Source organism: Trachypithecus francoisi, unplaced genomic scaffold, assembly GCF_009764315.1.
Source record: "Trachypithecus francoisi isolate TF-2019V2 unplaced genomic scaffold, Tfra_2.0 Lachesis_group16, whole genome shotgun sequence".
In the NCBI taxonomy this organism is placed as follows: Eukaryota; Metazoa; Chordata; class Mammalia; order Primates; family Cercopithecidae; genus Trachypithecus; species Trachypithecus francoisi.
In genome coordinates, this window is record NW_022681461.1 from 75,700,362 (window position 1) to 75,721,107 (window position 20,746).

Here is a 20,746-nt window from a genome sequence, read left to right on the forward strand (position 1 = left end):
AGTACATATACAAGCCTATGAATTTTATGCTTTAGTGTCCTTAAAAGAAAGGCCAGTATTGAGAGATGTACTCTGTCAAGCCCTTGGAACTGAACTTGTAAAATACTCTTGTCGTTGGCCTGCTGTGCTGTGCTATCAATTTGCCAAGACAATCTATTTTCCTATAACTTACCCACCTGGTGTCCTTGCTGTCAACACAATACCAGTGACTCTCCCAGTGGAATTTTACAGGCGTAGTGTTCAGGATTCTGACTCAGGTATTAAAATGAAGCCTTGGGGATTAATAAACTCTTGGCAGAGTCACCTCACTATATTTTCAGAGCAGTGTCTAGGTAGCAGTTAGATTTAAACATAAATCACAAAATTCAACAGAGTTAAGCTATTTAACATGTTTTATTCATCCAATATAAATATAATATGTATTTTACATATCTTAACATCTCTGAAATGGGAATGCATCTTACAATAGTATGGCATAGTATGATTGGCAATTTAATGATTTATCTTACAAACATGTTATCTTAAGTTCAACAAGAACTGATAAGATTAAATCTTCACCAGGCGAGGTGGCTCATGCCTGTAATCCCAGCACTTTGGGAGGCCAAGGCAGGTGGATTACCCGAGGTCAGGAGTTCGAGACAAGTCTGGCCAACATAGTGAAACCCTGTCTCTACTAAGAATACAAAAAGTTAGCTGGGCATGGTGGCAGGTGCCTGTAATCCCAGCTACTCAGGAGGCTGAGGCAGGAGAATCACTTGAACTCAGGAGGCGGAGGCTGCAATGAGCTGAGATCTCACCATTGCACTCTAGCCTCAGCAGCAAGAGTGAAACTCTGCCTCAAAGGAAAAAGAAACAAAAAGAAAAAGAAAAAAAAAGGTTAAATCTTCAGAACCTGGCATTGCATCAATATAATATTTGGCATATGGAAACCTATAGGCTTAGACAAATTACTGGCCAAAGACTCAGAGGTATTGTCTCTACCCAGAAATAGAGGTATTTTCCAGGTCTCTGAAAAGCCTTATGGTGTTCTTCTCTAGGGCTATGTCTGTTTCCATCAAAAAATGAACATCGGCCGGGCGCGGTGGCTCAAGCCTGTAATCCCAGCACTTTGGGAGGCCGAGACGGGCGGATCACGAGGTCAGGAGATCGAGACCCTCCTGGCTAACACGGTGAAACTCCGTCTCTACTAAAAATACAAAAAACTAGCCGGGCGAGGTGGCGGGCGCCTGTGGTCCCAGCTACTCGGGAGGCTGAGGCAGGAGAATGGCGTGAACCCGGGAGGCGGAGCTTGCAGTGAGCTGAGATCCGGCCACTGCACTCCAGACCGGGTGACAGAGCAAGACTCCGTCTCAAAAAAAAAAAAAAAAAAAATGAACATCAAGATAAAATAAAAAAAAAACATAGAAGCTCTTTGAAAACCTGAGCCTTGATTTGAGAAAGGCTCTTTCCTAAGTGTCATTGTTTTTGTTTGTATGAGTCATTGTAGAATGCCACTCTAGATCTTAACAAGTCCTCTCCAACCCCCACCCCAGTGGTTTCCCTAATAGCTGAGCGGAGAATATGAAAAGGAGGAGGAGTTGGCTAGATCTAGCTTCTTCCCGGCTAAGACTCTTCTTATAATAGCGTCTTTCCCTTTCATACATCTAAACTTCCTTCTCCGCCCAGTATCGGCCTTGTCATCAAGCTCCCTGATGATTCACATCAACAGGCACTGGAGGCCTGTCTTTTTTGGCAGCAATATCTAGGCTACACCCTACACCCTTACTTTGCCTTCCTATTGCTGATTTGATCATTTCTCCCTTTTTTCCTGGTATGGTGACCTTCAGCTTCACAAGCTCTCCCAGGAAATGTGTCCTTCCCCAAAGCAGCTTCAGCAGCACGAATCTTAACTAGTCAGAATCCTCGACAGCACAAGTCTCTGCTATGTTGTAACCAGAGGGAGAAAGGCATTAGCAAAGTCCTTAAGATCCTTAAGGACCAGGGTCTCTCTTGATTTTCACGTTTTACAAATGAGGCTCAGAGAGTGAGGGACTTACCCAAAGTGACACCATCACTTATAAGAGAGTGAAGAACAGAACCTTGGCCATCGCCTCCAGCCCTTCCTTCAGGAAGATGTGCGTCTTCCCTCAGTTTAGATTCTCCCCAATCACAGTCTCAAAAATAGCAGATAAATTGCAATCCTGCAGCTATCATGCTATTTGTAATCTTTCTGGATTATAATAAAAGGGTATGAGAATGCACTGGACGTCACTGTTCTAATACAAAAGGTGGTGGCTTTATAAGTGTAGCAGTGTGCTTGGAAGTGGAACTTGAAGGTACATGAGCATATGACTTTATTTAAGATTAAGAAAGAATCGGTTGTCCATATTGAAGCACGGAGGGTATGTGGAAAGGGTAACAGCAAGACCCAACCTATGTCCTTGGCATCCTCACTCAACCAGGCAACAGGTTCCTCATCTTTGACCCTTTGGATACCTTCCCCATTTGGGGATCTTCCCTGACTAGGTCCCTTTATCATCCATTCTTTATGGTAAAATTATATGACATTGACTTGGGGATGAACTCTCCTTTCCCATGCTAGCAAACAGCTTGGCTGCATTCCTTTTTGAACAAAAACACATGGGAACACACACACACACACACACACAATCTGAAGAAGTTTCAATAATTTTGTCTCAAATAAAGGCAAGAAACCAAAACTTAACAGACTTAGTAATAGTTGGGAGTAAAAAGAATCCAGCATTTGCCCCTCTTATTCCAACTTAGTCCTCTTGCTCTCCAGAAAAGTAGGAGGCCTCCCTGCCCAGACGTTCTTGATGTTCCCTCGTAGATGTTCCCTAATATCAAGGAGGGAGGCCCAGTCCAAATCCCTCCTTCTCTCCTCTTCCCACTTTCCTTTCAACATTTCTTTTCCTCCAGAAGTCTCCACCCCTCTTCAGCTCTGGATCCTTAACATGAGACATCTCTGCAATCTATGTTGTGAAGTGACTTTCGACACTTGTTGTCACTGCCCTTCCCTGCCAGGAATCCATGTCCCTGCAGTTATCCTGTGCTCAACACACTGGCTTATGACATGCTACTAAGGAAACAGAAGCCCTTTTCCCATCCACTCATTGTTGCGGCAGTGTAGCACGATGATCACCAAGGAGCACTGCTCACATTCCCAACATCTTATGCAGAGTGTGTGTGGGGAGGGTGCAGTGGCTTACACCTGGAATTCCAGCACTTTGAGAGGCTAAGACCAGAGGATCATTTGAGCCCAGGAGTTCAAGACCAGCCTAGGCAACATAATGAGACCCCCATCTCTGCAAGTAATACATTTTTTAAAAGACTAGCCAGGCATGGTGGCATGCACCTGTTGTCACAGAGACTCAGAAGGCTGAGTTGGGGAGATTGCTCAAGCCCAGGAAGTCGAGGCTGCAGTGAGCCATGGTCATGCCACTGCACACTAGAGTGGGCAACAGAGTGAGACTCCATCTCAAAAAAGTAAAAAGTGGTAATATAATCTCCTCCACATATCTGCATTAGCTTTGCTCCTTGTTTTGTCTTTTTCTCTTGGGGGAGGAGGAGGGAGGGGAGAAAGAAAGGCAAGCAACTGGGGAAGTGATAGAGGGAAAAGAGTGCAAAAGATTTTGATCAAGCACCAAACTTTCCAAATGACAGGGCTGGGTGATTAAGCACCAACTACAGGGCCAACAGCAGCTCCCACAAGGTGTTTGTGTTCCAGAATTCATATCAGGCAAGCCAGGAATCAGAGGCCCTGTGCCTTTCCCACATCCTGCAGCACATGCAGTACACTCTGGTAGAATTCTCGATTACAGCAAATGTCCCAAGGAGCATCATTCAGAAAGTAACAGTGGTAAAAGTCTAGAAAGTCACAAGCGATTGAGCTACATACCTGATCATCAAAGAGCTTCTAGAAAAATGGACTTGCATACACTAAAATCTACCTCTTCTAAGATCCAAACACTTATTTTACTTGTCACATCACATGTGAAAAAGTGTGGATTGAGACCCTCCCACCAAAAAAAGAGAGAAGGTAGCCTAGCTAAGGAGCTGTGTGCTCTAAATCTTCTATTTGAGTTGTTTTGCTTTTATCATGAAATGGCATTATCAAAATCCAGAAGAGGATTTTTCCTAGATCGGCCAAAGGGAAACTCTATTTCAATAAACTTAAGACCTAGGTTCTACCTAACTTCTAAATGTCTTAACTCTGTCATTCACCTTTAGGTCCTAGTATAGGTGCACAGTGACAGTTGGCTTAGTATTAAATGAATGAGAATCACAATCTCATGCATTTGTGGAGCACTTCATTGCTTTCAAAGCCAGTTTCCTTTTATAATCTCCTTTTATTTTTACCTCGCAACAACTCAGTAAGGTAGGTAGGCCAAGTCATCTAATCCCCGCTTTTTTTTTTTTTTTTTTTTTTTTTTTGAGATGCAGTCTTTCTCTGTTGCCAGGCTGAAGTGCAGTGGCGCAATCTCAGCTCCCTGCAACATTCACCTCCCAGGTTCAAGCAATTTCTCTGCCTCAGCCTCCTGAGTAACTGGGACTATACAGGCACCCGCCACCACACCTGGCTAATTTTTTTGTATTTTAGTAGAGATGGGGTTTCACCATGTTGGCCAGGATAGTCTCGATCTCCTGACCTTGTAATCCACCCTCCTCGGCCTCCCAAAGTGCTAGGAATTGCAGGCGTGAGCCACAGTGCGACCCTATCCCTATTTTCATAAATCACAGTATTTAGGTTTAAAGCAATAAGAGGTCATGGTATCCTTTGAGGAACAGCATGATCTACTGGCACTTTAAATTAGATATCAACTTAAATTGTAGATTCTGGGGCAGGCAACATCTGACGACAGGTCAGGCAGAAACCATGCGGACTGTTGGTGGGTATATGAGTCAAAGTCCTCTGGACAAACAGAATTGATTGTGTGTGTGTGTGTGTGTGTTTATTATAAGGAATTGGCTCATAGGATGATGGAAGTTAAGTTCCACGATCTACCATCTCAAGCTATAGGCTCAGAAAAGCCAGTGATATAATTCAGTCCAAGTCCAAAGGCTAAAAACCAGAGGAGCTGATGGTATAAATCCTGGTCCCAGAAGAGGAGAAGATTAGATGAGATATTCAGTTGCAGCAATGAGACAGGAAGAAAAGGGTGAACTCCGTCTGCCTTTTTTTCTATTCGGGCATTCATTGGAATAGATGGTGCCCAATCAATTGGGAAAGGTAATCTACTTGACTGAGTCCACAGAGTGAAATGTCTGTCTCATCCAGAAACACCTTCACAGACACGCCTAGAAACGATATTTAATCTGGGCATTTTAGCAGCAGAACAGCGCAATTCAATTAAAGAAACACCTGTGCTCTGGAGACGCATGGTTTGAGACCAACACCTATAAGTGAAAATACTTATTCATAAGGGATTAAGTGGCTTTCTCAGTGTCACACAAGTAATCAGTAACATAGTCAGAGTTCAATCCTTTTTCCATGAGACCAAGTAGCCTTTTGAAATTTAGTTAGCATGAAAATCACTTTTTTTTTTTTTTTTGAGACAGAGTCTCACTCTCACCCAGGCTGCAGTTCAGTGGTGCGATCTCAGCTTACTGCAACCTCCATCTCCTGGGTTCAAGCAATTCTCATGCCTCAGACTCCTGAGTAGCTGGGACTACAGGCACCTGCCACCATGTCTGGCTAATTTAGTATTTTAGTAGAGATGGGGTTTCACCATGTTGGCCAGGCTGATCTCAAACTCCTGACCTCAAGTGATCAGCTTGCCTCAGCCTCCCAAAGTGCTGGGATTACAGGCATGAGCCACTGCACCTGGCTAGCATGAAAATCTTAAAGATCGATTAATAATCTAGGAGATATAAAAGAAAAGTAATTGAAGTTCTAATGGCTCTAGAACTTTCATAGCAGAAGCCATCTAACCCATCCCCCTCTTACCTACAGAATCACACACAATTCTTCCCAATCTGGAATGATTGGAAGGTGCTCAGATGTGATCATGTCACCTTATGATGAACCACTGTGTCTAACTCGATATTTAGTGATTCACATACTTATTTAAGTCTCTCAGTATTTTTGTTCTCTTTGATTAACTACATATATATATATATATTAAATAGAGACAGGGTCTAGCTATGTTATCCAGGCTGGTCTCAAACTCCTGGCCTCAAGCGATCCTCCAGCCTCAGCCTCCCAAAGTGCTGGGTTTATAGGCATGTGCCACCATGCCCAGCATGATTAGACTACATTTTAATCTAGGACTTGGACCATGAAACAAAGGTCTGTGGGCTAAATTCAGCCCAGTGCCTATTTTGTAAATAAAGTTTTATTGGAATACAGCCATGCCTGTTATTTATCTATTATCTACGGCCACTTTTGTGTGATTATCTGGTCCTTCACAGAAAAAGTTTGCTGACCAGAGTTGTCATACAATTACTTTACTTTTTCTCTAATCATATTAGAGTCTACAGGTATGCGTTTCTTACAGCAATCCTACATACATATAAAAGTTGCATTTTTAATATGACATAAAAAGGGAGTTTGCAAAAAGTGTAAAGTTTTAATGCTTGCTGGCATAGCTGCAGTGATGACTTCAGAAATTTTGTTTTATATGGCCATACTGCCCACGGTAATTTGTAGATTCAATGCCATCCCCATCAAGCTACCAATGAGTTTCTTCACAGAATTGGAAAAAACTACTTTAAAGTTCATATGGAACCAAAAAAGAGCTCACATTGCCAAGACAATCCTAAGCCAAAAGAACAAAGCTGGAGGCATCATGCTACCTGACTTCAAACTATACTACAAGACTACAGTAACCAAAACAACATGGTACTGGTACCAAAAGAGAGATATAGACCAATGGAACAGAACAGAGCCCTCAGAAATAATACCACACATCTACAACCATCTGATCTTTGACAAACCTGACCAAAAAAAAAAAAAGAAATGGGGAAAGGATTCCTGATTTAATAAATGGTGCCGGGAAAACTGGCTAACCATAAGTAGAAAGCTGAAACTGGATCCTTTCCTTACACCTTATACAAAAATTAATTCAAGATGGATTAAAGACTTAAATGTTAGACTAAAACCATAAAAACCCTAGAAGAAAACTTAGGCAATACCATTCGGGACATAGGCATGGGCAAGGACTTCATGTCTAAAACAACAAAAAACATGGCAACAAAAGCCAAAATTGACAAATGGGATCTAATTAAACTAAAGAGCTTCTGCACAGCAAAAGAAACTACCATCAGAGTGAACAGGCAACCTACAGAATGGGAGAAAATTTTTGCAATCTACTCATCTGAAAAAGGGTTAATATCCAGAATCTACAAAGAACTCAAACAAACTTACAAGAAAAAAACAAACCCCATCAAAAAGTGGGGAAAGGATATGAACAGACACTTCTCAAAAGAAGACATTTATGCAGCCAACAGACACATGAAAAAATGTTCATCATCACTGGCCATAAGAGAAACGCAAATCAAAACCACAATGAGATACCATCTCACACCAGTTAGAATGGCAATCATTAAAAAGTCAGGAAACAACAGGTGTTGGAGAGGATGTGGAGAAATAGGAACACTTTTACACTGTTGGTGGGACTGTAAACTAGTTCAACCATCGTGGAAGACAGTGTGGCAATTCCTCAAGGATCTAGAACTAGAAATACCATTTGACCCAGCCATCCCAGTACTGGGTACCCAAAGGATTATAAATCTTGCTGCTATAAAGACACATGCACACATATGTTTACTGTGGCACTATTCACAATAGCAAAGACTTGGAACCAACCCAAATGTCCATCAATGACAGATTGGATTAAGAAAATGTGGCACCTATACACCATGGAATACTATGCAGCCATAAAAAAGGATGAGTTCATGTCCTTTGTAGGGACATGGACAAAGCTAGAAACCAACATTCTCAGCAAACTATCGCAAGGACAGAAAACCAAACACCGCATGTTCTCACTCATAGGTGGGAACTGAACAATGAGAACACTTGAACACAGAAAGGGGAACATCACACACCGGGGCCTGTCTTGGGGTGAGGGGAGCAGGGAGGGATCGCATTAGGAGATATACCTAATGTAAATGACAAGTTAATGGGTGCAGCACACCAACATAGCACATGTATACATATGTAACAAACCTGTACGTTGTGCACATGTACCCTAGAACTTGAAGCATAAAAAAAAAAAGAAGAAAAGAAAATTAAAAAAGAGAAAAAAAATGATATCCTCTACAGGGATTGGTCAAAATAACTAATAAAAGAGAGCTATAATCCACACCCCCCCAAAAAAAAGAAATTTTATTTTCTTTTTTTATAATGGTCCTTATGCTGGATTTATTTATCCTGAAATGGCAGGCAACTGTAGCTGCAGACCTCAATCTATGGTACATATCAAGCAATTCAGTTTTTTCTTGTAATGTCATGACTTTTCTCTGCTTCTTGGGAGTACTTCCAGCATCTCTAACGACACTTCATATGGGTCCCATGGTGTTATTCGAGCTTTATAGTACTGCACTAAACACCATGAAAAATACGCAAGAACTGTCAGAGATCGCATCTTATGGTGAGACACACTTTACTGGAGTGACAACAGCTCACTCAGAGATCATGAGCATCTCACAGTGTTTTAAGAGAACACTTGGAATACTTAAGCTCACCACAATGGCAACAGGAGATGGTTACAAAATTATTACAGTTGTACAGTTGTACTAAATTGATTTTATGTAGTTATGATCTAATATTGCATCTTTGCATTTGTTCATATTTCTCTCAACTATGAAACGTACCATGTGCGATCTGTTTGTGTATGTAAGTTTTCATAAATTTTAAGTTTTTATAACAGATTTGTGTCAGCCTAGTGCGGTGGCTCATGCCTGTAATCCCAGCACTTTGGGAGGCCGAGGTGGGTGGATCACTTGAGGTCAGGAGTTCGAGACCAGCCTAGCCAACATGGCAAAACCCTGTCTCTACTGAAAATACAAAAATTAGCTGGGTGTGTTGACAGACACATGTAATCCCAGCTACACAGGAGGCTGAGGCAGGAGAATCACTTGAATCCGGGAGGTGGAGGTGCAGTTAAACAAGATCACGCCACTGCACTCTAGCCTGGGTGACGAGAGCGAGAATCTGTCTTAAAAAAAAAAAAAAAAAAAAAAAGACTTGTGTCTATTTTATGGTAGTAAATTATAAAATTGGTATTTATGTGTGTTTCTTGCATTCATGACATACCTTTTTCTTAATTCTTTTTATATTCCCAGGCTGCGCAGTTTGGCTTCAAGTTTTTTCAAAATGTCGCAAATGTCCAAAAATTTTTCTAAAATGTTTGTCAAAAAAAAAAATCCACATATAAGTAGACCCATAAATTTCAAACCCATTTTGTTCAAGGGTCAACTGTATAGTAAATACATTCATCAGTAGCATAGTTGTTTGTCACCATTATTGAGTATTCTGTGCTACACATAATTGTATAAGCTATATTTTACAGATCTGGCAGCACAACGTGTTCACAACAGCATTGCCACAAACACACGAGTAAAGTATTAATAGATGACAGGAATTCTAATCCTATGAGACCATTATCATATATTCAGTTTGTCCCTGATGAACCAAATTTTCTTCAAAAATATATATTCATCTTTTAATCAAATACATGTTATTTTTAAAACTATTTTGTGAAATTCTTGAAGAAAAACTAAACACTTTAAAATTACTTCCCTCCAGAGCCTTTTCTGCTACTGCTAAGCTTTTTTCTATAAGATGGTATAATAACACCAAGCCACATTACTGTGGCACAAGACAGATATAAGATACAGAATTTCACAAGAATAGACTCTTACACTGATAACACATTATAAGTTCTGTCTACAAGCAATATGCATTTGGGAACCCTCTTTAATAATGCCATCTCTTAGCCTGGAGTGGTGGTGCATGCCTGTGGTTCCAGCTACTCAAGAGGGTGAGGTGGGAGGATGACTTGAGCCTGGGAGATTGAGGCTGCAGTGAAGGGGCAACCTGCATATCAGCACCACTGTACAATGATGGCACCATTGCACACCAGCCTGAGCGACAGAGCAAGACCCTGTCAAATAAAATAATACCATCTCATCTTTTTCTATCCTTTCCCAATAGTAGGCTACTCCAATGGGGCAGTTTTCCTGAATTTATCACAGTGACTTTTTTCTTGCTAAAACATTAAAACTTAATATTCTTTCTTAACGTTCGTGTCCCTATTCCTTGGTTTATGCAAGGACACACTGAGGTTCATTTCTGTTTTCGTGGAATATGTTCACTGAATCTTTTTTTTTTTTTTTTAGTTGGAGTCTCACTCCGTTGCCCAGGCTGGAGTGCAATGGCACAGTCTCAGCTCACTGCAACCTCCACCTCCTGGGATCAAGCGATTCTCCTGCCTCAGCCTCCTGAGTCGCTAGGATTACAGGGACATGCCACCTAATTTTTGTATTTTTAGTAGAGATAGGGTTTCACCATGTTAGTCAGGCTGGTCTTGAACTCCTGACCTCGTGATCCACCCACCTCGGCCTCCCAAAGCGCACCACTGCGCCCGGCCTGCTGAATCATTTTTCTAAACTGACCCAACACGTTAACAGCTCCCTTTCTCTAAGTGCTTGTTTACTACAGAGAGGCAAGCATTTCCCTGACCTCAGTCTCTGTGCTCCAGCTCTTTTCATGCCTGAAGGAAAATCCACGGACTTTTAAGATCAGAATCTACAAAGTTTTAGATAATGATGTACATACTTGTCCTCACTATGATAAATTTCTGCATATCTCACAGCACCACACAAAGACACAGCCTACAAAAGCCAGAGGCATGAGTTTGCCCCATGCTGGCGTTAATTGCCGTAATACTACATAACTCACTTTTGTGGAACATTCTGTCCTTGGCACAGTTTTTGCACATGTAAATTCATTCATGGCCCTTAATGCACACTGCAGGGGTTGAATGAAGAGTGAGAATGGTCTTTTCTGTGTTGGAATTTTGTTCAGTTCTTGGCCTCGTGGGTTTCTTTTTCTCGACACTTTTCAAGATGTGCGCTATCCATGGTATCTATCCCCTCAACTCCTGCTCAATAACCTGGAGCCAGCACTGAGTGCCCTTCCATTAATAGAGCTTTTTCCGGTCCTGTCTCTGAGATCAGCTATTGGCCCAGGGACCTAGCAGAGTTTTGCTTCCTAACAATAAGGGGGGGTCACTGAAGTTTATAAACATATCAAAGAGCCCCACGTTCATGTTGAGATTCCAAGCAAACTTACTAATTTTGTTTTTTGGGATTTTGTTGTTGTTGTTTTGAGATAGGATCTTGTTCTTTCACCCAAGCTGGAGTGCAGTAGCATGACCATGGCTCTCTGTAGCCTTGACCTCCCAAGCTTGAACAATCCTCCCACTTCAGCCTCCTGAGTAGCTGGGACTACAGGCATGCACCACCACACCCAGCTAATTTTTTTTATTTTTTGTGGAGATGGTATCTCGTCTCATTGCCCAGGCTGGTCTCAAACTCCTGGGCTCAAGCAATCTGCCCACCTCAGCTTCCCAAAATCCTGGGATTACAGTCGTGAGCCACTGCGCCCAGCCACTAATTTTGAATAAACATTTTTTTCCTGATAAATAAATCACTTTGTTGTAGTTGACTACTTGGCATTTAGGAAAAGCAGTTAGTGAATTTATCATCAATATCATAAGGCTAATGTTTAACTGGCACACACAGGAATGATCATAGCAGTTGTTAAATTATTGAAATACATAATGGTTGATAAATAGGTTCTGCCCCCCCACCCTATTCCCACGTCCTACCTCACTGAGACTGACTTAATCTGTTTCCTAGGACACCCTGGCTCTCCCCCAAATCCAGAAACTAAAAGAGTTTATGCTGGCAAAGCAATTAGCTGAGCAGATGCATAGCTGTTGCTCATTCTGACTGATCAGCATCCAAGCCACTTAAATTTTTAAATATTTTGAATAATAATCCTGAGCCATCACGGTGTCAAAGACATGATACACATGAGCAACATAAACCCATCCAGTGGTTTAAAAAAAAAAAATCTAGCCCAGCGGTTCTCAAACTTGAGCATGTAGCAGCGTCATCTGGGGAGCTTGTTAAAACTTCACTGTCAGCCCTACCCTCAGAGATTCTGAGTCAGCAGGTCCAGGGTGGGGCCTGGGAATTGGCATTTCTCACAGTTCTCAAGTGGTGCTGATGCTGCTGGTTCACAGGTCCTCAGAACAGTTCTCTGTTAGAAATTCTCTGTCTCCAGAACAGTGCTTCTCAAACATCAATGTTAACAAGAATCACACAGATTATAATTCAATGCATCTGGGGTGGAACTGGAAGTGCTATAGTTCTACCAAGCTCCCACGTGATGCTAATGTCTATGTATGACCACATAATGAAAGTCCTACTTATATGTCTTTTGGTTTTGTTTTGTTTCATTTTTGTTTTTGAAACGGAGTGTCACTCTTTCACCCAGGCTGGAGTGCAGTGGTGCGATCTCAACTCACTGCAGCCTCCGCCTCCTGGGTTCAAGTGATTCTCCTGCCTCAGCCTCCTGAGTGGCTGGGATTACAGGTGCACACCACCATGCCTGGCTAATTTTTGTATTTTTGGTATAATGAGACGGGGTTTCACCATGCTGGCCGGGCTGGTCTCGAACTCCTGACCTCAAGTGATCCACCCACCTTGGCCTCCCAAAGTGTTGGTATTACAGGTGTGAGCCACCATGCCCAACCCCTAATTATAAGTTCTTTATCCTCTCTGCTATAATTACTTGTTCACCCTTCTTTCATTTACTTTTTAAACTTTTTTTTGCTTTGCCTTCTTTTGCTCTTCCTTTCCCCCTTTTCCTCTTATCAGTTTTCTTCTCTTCCTTTCCTTTCTCTTTTTACTCCTTTTCTTTCCAGTCTGTTTTTCTTGTAGAGTTTTCAAGATTTAAAATTCCCAACCCATTCTCAGGATTCTCTTCCTGGTTAATTTTTTTGAAAAAACAAAATAAAAACAAAAACAGGCCAGGCACGGTGGCTCACACCTGTAATCCCAGCACTTTGGGAGGCCGAGGCGGGCGAATCACGAGGTCAGGAGATCAAGACCATCCTGGCTAACACGGTGAAACCCCCGTCTCTACTAAAAATACAAAAAAATTAGCCGGGCATGGTGGTGGGCGCCTGTAGTCCCAGCTACTCAGGAGGCTGAGGCAGGAGAATGGTGTGAACCCGGGAGGTGGAGCTTGCAGTGAGCCAAGATCGCACCGCTGCACTCCAACCTGGGCAACAGAGCGAGACTCCATCTCAAAATAAAAAAAAAAAAAATGAAACCCTGACTTCTTAAAAAGAGACTTCACCCAGACTGTCGTGGAGCTTCATGAGTCCAACAATGAGGTAAGAAATTAGTCTAGGGAAACAAAGAAGGCAGTCAAGTGCAAAGGGAAAGCCCAGATGGCTTCTTTTCTAGGCCAGGAGCTTTTTTCCAGGACTAGAAACTTGCCATGCTTACTGACTAGCTCTGTCTCTGCAAAACATAAAAAAAAAAAAAATCAATGAGTGAATTTGGCCATTTTCTGGATTGTAGTAGTGCTTATTCTAGTAGAGAATAAATAAACCTCTGTGAGCCATCAGCTTGTACTCTCCCTGTCCTTGGGCTAGGCAAGCTTCTTAGCAGCAAATTCCATGAAAAAGTCTACAAGCCCTAGCACCGAAAGACAGAGGTACTGGGCCAGCCTTGCTTGACTTCCAAAAACCCCAGGGACATGGCCGGAGTTTGTTGGTGTAGTAGCTGTGTCTGAGCGTTCATTATGAACCATCTTCTTTTCAAATGCTGTGGAGAGAAGTTCAAGAAAAGTTAATTCCACAAGGAAAAGGAGAATGGAAATGGTAGACGTCTTCCTGGTGCAGAGAAAAAAGGAATTCACTCTGAATTCAGACCATCCAGTGCTAAACAGCTTTCTGAGAGACCTACATATTTCAGCTGACCCTGTGTTCCTTCCTACATGAGAAGCAACCCGGGCTGGATTCTAAATTAATTCCAGCTATCATAAGTTATCTAAACTTGTTGTACCTGGACTATCTTACCTGTAGACAGACACCATTACCTTAGCTAACTGGGCACTTACAAGATAATATGTATGAAAATAATGCTTACAATGGAACTCACGCTTTGAAGCAGTGGTTTTCCAGTGGGGACAATTTTGCCCCTCCGGGAGCCACTTGTGGTTATTACCACTTGGAGGTGCTACTGACATCTAGTGGGTAGAAGTCAGGGATGCTGCTAAACAGCCTATAATGCACAGGACAGCCCCCTATAACAAAGCGTTATTGGCCCAAAGCGTCAGGAATGCTGTGGTTAAGAAAGCTTCCTTGGAAGATGTTCAGTTCGTGTCAACGTCCATTTTTCCTTCTTGAATGAAAATGAGACAAAAGATGGAGGAGAAATAGATGAGGATAAGATCTAAAATATATAAGCATGAATAAAATTTCTGGCTGTGATGGAGGATGCATCCCAATGAAAAAGAGAGAGAGAGAGAATAAGCAATGAACAAAGTCATTGAAAATATTTCAAATACCTTTTTTAATTTTTTTAAAAAATTTGTTAATACATATATTAGTCTGTTTTCACGTTGCTGATAAAGACATATCCAAGACTGGGTAATTTATAAAGAAAAAGAGGTTTAATAGATTCATAGTTCCATGTGACTGGGGAGGCCTCACAATTCTGGCAGAAGGCAAAAGTCATGTCTTACACGGCAGCAAGCAAGAGAGAATGAGAGTCAAACAAATGGGGAAACTCCTTATAAAACCATCAGCTCTCATGAGATGCATTCACTACCATGAGAACAGTATGGAGGAACTGCCCCCATTATTCAATTATCTCCCACTGGTCCCTCCCACAACCCTTGGGAATTATGGGAGCTACAATTCAAGATGAGATTTGAGTGGGGACACAGCCAAACCATATCAATACATAATACTTCTACATATTGATGGGGTACATGTGACATTTTGTTACATGCCTACTTCAAATACCTCTACAGAGGCAGCCATTGTCTCCATCTGACAGTTTTCATGCAACACATGACTAAAGGCCCAGAGCTGGATATATAAAAAAACAGAAAGAGAGATTTTGCTATTTTTGTTGTATTATAGAATCTACAATTTCTCATTTTGGTTGTTCTTGTTGCTCCGTAGATTTGAGGAACATTGGCCATGGCCATGTTCAGGATTTTTTCTGACATCAGTTTCTGAAAGTGACAAATCATCAGGTGCAGGGGTCAGCAAACTGCTGCTGTTTTTTGCACATCCTACTAGCTGAGAATGGTTTTTGCATTTTTCAAAGGTGGCAAAAAAAATGAGGAACATGCAACAAAGACTGTGGTTGGCCCATAAAGCTAAAATAGTATCTGTTCCTTTAGAGAAAACATTTGCCAACCCTTGATCTAGTGCATAAAAGTGTCATTTCTTTACTCTCTAAATAATTAGAGCAAAATAACAAAGTGAATGGGAATTTATGACTCATTAAATCAAACTTACAGGAAACTCATTATTATAGGGTTAAGACTTTAGTATTTTTCTCAACAGCAAAATCGTGTCTTCAAATTCTTAAGTGAAAATCTCATCTATTTAATATTACTCTGCTTACTTCTCATTTGGTGATGGGATGGAAGGATTGGAGATGGGAGAAGGATATGTAGAAATAGGTTATAAAAGATGAAAATAAGGCAAACACATTACTGATTCTGTGTATAAGGCCCTCAGTTTTCTGATTCTTGGCTGTCCACAAGTGAACTAGTCATGGCATAAAAGTGAAATAAGATCCAAAGTCTGTCAAAGTTCCGGGTTCTGAGATGACATGTTTAATGATGTCATAGAGAAGTTACCCATGTATTCCGGGCAGGATACTGTAATAAATAGGAGACAGCTGCAGTGATCCAACTAAACCAACAGGGGATTTTCATCAGCACTTCCCTGGTGTAATCATGGTGCAGATTATTAACGACATGGTAAGTATTTATTTGGCTTCACTGAATATTTCAAATGTGGCCATCTTGGGAACAGATTTGAAAAACTTTAAGAATGTATTCTCTTTATCCAGTATTCCATCATTGCATTGTAGCAAGGGGAGAGTTTTAAATTCTTGCTCTGTATCTTATTCCTTGAGGGATGCCACTATCTAGCAAAGCAGCCAAGGGGCAAATTGATAAAGAAGGGCTTTCTTCCTCCTGGACTCTTATTTCCTGCTTGACTTCAGACGAATTCTAGACCAGCTCTTAGTATATCCCATCCTGTATCTGATCCCATAGATCCTACCTCAGTTGTGCCTGGAAAATTCCATGGAAGTAAGGGATCCCACACCTTTTCTCTTATCCTAGGAAAGAGAATAGAAACCCCAGATGTGGAATGGAGTGGGAAAATTGTGACCAGTAGTATCAAGAATCCCTTAGGTAGGTACTTTGTAGTGCCACCTTCTACTCATTGCCCAATGTTGCTGTCACAACAAATCTAAATTCATGTACAGGACAGAGATAATTCTTGATTTATAAAGGAGAAAATTGCCTCTAAAAGAGAAGTTCAGGGCTACTTCGTTTAAGAGATGGTGTGGGCATTAGAATCCAGACCTTCTGATGCCTGCCCTCATTACAGGAAGTCAAGAGCTGGAGGAGGGGAGAGGGTTTAGGGCCTGAGCCTCATGTCCACCAGCACCCGCAGATTTAGACTTCTGACATTTTCCCCAAAGATGGCTATACAGATCACAAAAATGACACTGACCAGATTAAAAGAGAGCAGTGCCCTATAACCTTGATATAAGAACATATTTTGAAACATCACACATTTGCTAATGCTTTTGACACTTACTTTTTAATGTTCTGGGGGTGTCACAGAATAGCCCAGAGCCTTATTCCCTCAGAAGACCTTTCCTTTCCTCTCCAGGGACCTTTTCGGAGGCCCTGCTCTCCATCCTATCTTTATTCAGATGCCACTTTCTCTTTGAGGTTGACCTTGGCCATCCAGACTACAGTTGTAATCCAACCCCCATTCTTCCTTCCTACTTCATTTTTTTTAATTTTCTTTATTAGCAGTTATCACTAATATACTACAAACATTACCTATTGACCTTACAGTAAGCTTCCCATTCTAAAATGTAAACTCCATGGAGACAGAATGCATAGTTTTGTTTGTTTTGTTTTGTTTGCCACAGTGGTATCCTAGCAGTTTGTGCAGTACCTGGCATAGTATAGACCTCAATAGGTATGTGTTAAATAAATACCTAAACTGTGAGAGTATTTCCTTCAGATAATTTAGTCAAGTCAAGTTCATGGGTCCAACTAGGCCAGCTCACACCCAAACAACAAATACTGGAAAGTGAAGAGTGCTGGGAGCTTGTAAGGATGGCATCTACCTTATAACTTCAGAAGCAAGTGAGAAATAAAAGCTTGGCATGGCTCTCTGAAAAGTTAGTTACTCCATCCTAGAGGAATATTGATAAAGAAAGAGAGTGCATCTTCTTTGAGTCATCACTTCCACCTGATTGAAACTAAACAAAGTAGCCGCGTAATTGTCCAGGCTATCATAGAGCAGGTATGTTGTATTAATCTGTTTGCATACTGCTATGAAGAAATGCCCAAGACTTGGTAATTTATAAAGAAAAAGAGATCTAATGAACTCACAGTTCCACATGGCTTGGAAGGCCTCACAATCATGGCAAAGGCAAAGGAGGAGCAAAGGCATGTCTTACATGGTGGCAAGTAAGATAGTGTGTGCAGGGAAAACCGCCCTTTATAAAACTGTCAGATCTTTTGAGACTTACTGTCACAAGAACAGCATGGGAAAAACCTGCCCCCATGATTCAATTACCTCCCACCAGGTCCCTCCCATGCCATGTGGGGATTATGGGAGCTACAGTTTAAGATGAGATTTGGATGGGGACACAGCCAAACCGTATCACATGTCATTTGTATGGATTAAACCCATCCATAGTGGGAATAGGCCTGGCTTGGCTTAATCCAATTAACAATCCCATCCCCCTCCTCTCAATGTTTGGTCCAGGAATAAGCACACAGTGCAATTAGGGCCAATGAAAGGGAGAATAAGTTCTAATTCTATGATGAACTCAGGAGTGGATTTTCTGTAGTGGTTAAGGAAATAGGAACCAGAGTCAGGCTGCCTAGGATACCAATGCCAACTACACCACTCACTAGCAAATTGATCAGATAAAGTTAGTGACCTTCAGTTTTCTCATTTGTAAAATGGAGATAATAATAGTATACACATCATAGTGTTGTTGTAAAGATTATGGTAGAGAATATAGGGCACAGAGTAAATTAGTTACAATTGTTGCAATTCCAGTGAGAAAAGGAAAAATCTTGAACAGAGTACTATATATTGGCAAATCATTCATTCATCAAGAAGACACTCAGGCTGGGCAAGGTGGCTCACACCTGTAATCCCAGCACTTTGGGAGACTGAGTTGGGAGGATGGCTTGAGTCCAGGAGGTAGAGGCTGCGGTGAGCTGAGATCGCACCACAACACCCCAGCCTGGACGAAGAGCCAGACCCTGTCTCCAAAAAATTAAATTAAATTAAATTAAACACTGCATGAGCATTTACTTGATGAGTACTCTATAAGCACTTATGTGTCAGTTAGGGATCATGGGAGGTACAGGAATGAATCAAGATTAAGTCCTGTAAGGACTTGGGGAGATCAATCATGCATGAAATAACTAGTGTAGGACTAGTCACTTCTCATAAAGCAAGCAAATATAGATGCAGTCATCTGAGCCCCAGGAAGGGAAACCTTGATTTACTTAGATGATACAAATAGTTGATGGGAAATTCACTTGACATTCAGCAAGAAGCATGTCAAATCCTTAAATGTATAGTTTTAACCATAGCTGTAATACTGATCACTTACCCCCCAAAAACAAGAACTGAATCAAGGTGTGAGATTAGTTCTTCTCCTTTGAAAGTTCACTAGTCATGCATGTTTAGGCCCTTGTTTAATAAAAATCCAGCACTATAGATATCCACCCTGAACAGCAGTTCACCCCCACCCTCCAGCCCCCATCCCTCCCTGGCCAACCTGTTTCTCCTCAGAGGTAACTACCGCTATCAACTTCCATTACCAACCTTTTTGGTGCATATACTTCCATGATTTATATGTACTTACAAAGAGAAACATATTTGACATGAGGGACATTTAGAGAAGGTGGAGTCAGCTAGAGAACAATGGCATGGGATACCTGGTTAAGGTTTTTAAGAACTAACATGGCCAGATATGGTGGCTCACGCCTGTAATCCCAGCACTTTGGGAAGCTGAGGCAGGAGGATCACTTGGGCCCAGGAGTTTGAGACCAGCCTGGGCAACATAGTGATACCCTGGCTCTAAAAAAAACAAAAACAAAAGCAAAACTAACCTGTCATCTTATTCTCTACAAAATGTCATGAGACATTTCCTCATTTATTTTCTGGTTTCAGAATGAATTTAAAACATTTCTGACAGCTGCCGGACACAAACTCGCAGTGGTTGAATTTTCTTCAAAATGGTGTGGTCCCTGCAAAAGGATGGTACCTGTTTTCCATGTAAGTACAACCAGTACCTATCTCATAGTTTTAGAAGAAATTTAAAGTTCCAGAATATTTTTCCCAGTAATTCTTAAAAGTTTGGCACTCATGAGCCACTATGGAGCCATAGTTTTTTGAAGCATCCTGATTAATTTGAAGATAATCTACTGAGATCTAATTAGATAATGAGTGTACACACCAGAAAATTAATACTACTTGTCCACGGGTAATTCTGCAAGGAACATCCCAAGATGTGCAAAGGAGTCCAATTGTACAAATTAATGGAGTCTTCATATTATAGCAATGACATTTTACCAAAATTTCAAGAGTTCAGAACTTTCAAACACTGGATTAGAATACAGATAAATACAATATTTGTTTTTAAATATAACATAAAAGAATAAATTTCTCCCAGTTCTTCAACCTTATTATCAGAACAAACCATATGTCTTTATGTTATTTATCCTACAGCTTTATTGATGTATAATTGTTAAATATCTTTATTGAGGTATAATTATTAAATAAACAAAATCTGTTTATTTAATGTATACAATTGATGTCAGGACATATGTATACACCCATGATATTATTACCACAATCAAAATCCATCACCTCCAAATGAAATCTTGTGTACATTTGCTTTTGTGTGTGTGTGTGTGTATGTGTGATAAGAACACTTAACATGAAATCTACACTAAATTTTTAAGTGTGCAACACCCTCATGTTAACTATAAGCACTATGTTGTATATTACAGTGGTCCCCAACTTTTTGACATCAGGGACCAGTTTTGTGGAAGACAATTTTTGCATGAACTATGGGTTAAGGTAGAGGGTGCGGGGATGGTTTCAGGAAGAAACTGTTTCACCTCAGATCATCAGGTATTAGATTCTCATAAGTAGTGCAACCTCACTCCCTCACATGTGCAGTTCACAATATGGTTCTTGCTCCTATGAGGATCTAATTCCACGCTGATCTGACAGGAGGCAGAGCTCAGGCAGTAATGATCACTCACCCACCACTCACCTCCTGCTGTGCAACCTGGTTCCTAACAGGCCGTAGACCAGCCCTGGGACTGAGGATCCCTAGTTATATCAGATCTCTAGAACTTATCATCCTGTGCAATTGTATCTTTATACCCATTAAACAACTCTTTCACTCC

General features: G+C 41.2%; 1 protein-coding gene across 4 annotated transcripts in view; it reads left to right on the top strand.

The window, feature by feature from the left end:
- The first annotated feature begins 15,912 nt into the window (after positions 1-15,912).
- Positions 15,913-20,746, top strand: part of TXNDC8 (thioredoxin domain containing 8) — a 35,007-nt gene continuing 30,173 nt past the window's right edge. For 2 of the 4 annotated variants that reach the window (XM_033237846.1, XM_033237845.1), the window contains exons 1-2: positions 15,913-16,027; positions 19,500-19,604. In XM_033237846.1, the coding sequence (XP_033093737.1) occupies positions 16,004-16,027; positions 19,500-19,604 (129 nt within the window). In that variant the 5' untranslated portion in view covers positions 15,913-16,003. The remainder of the gene's footprint in view (positions 16,028-19,499; positions 19,605-20,746) is intronic. The other 2 variants (XM_033237848.1, XM_033237847.1) reach the window with 1 other exon arrangement.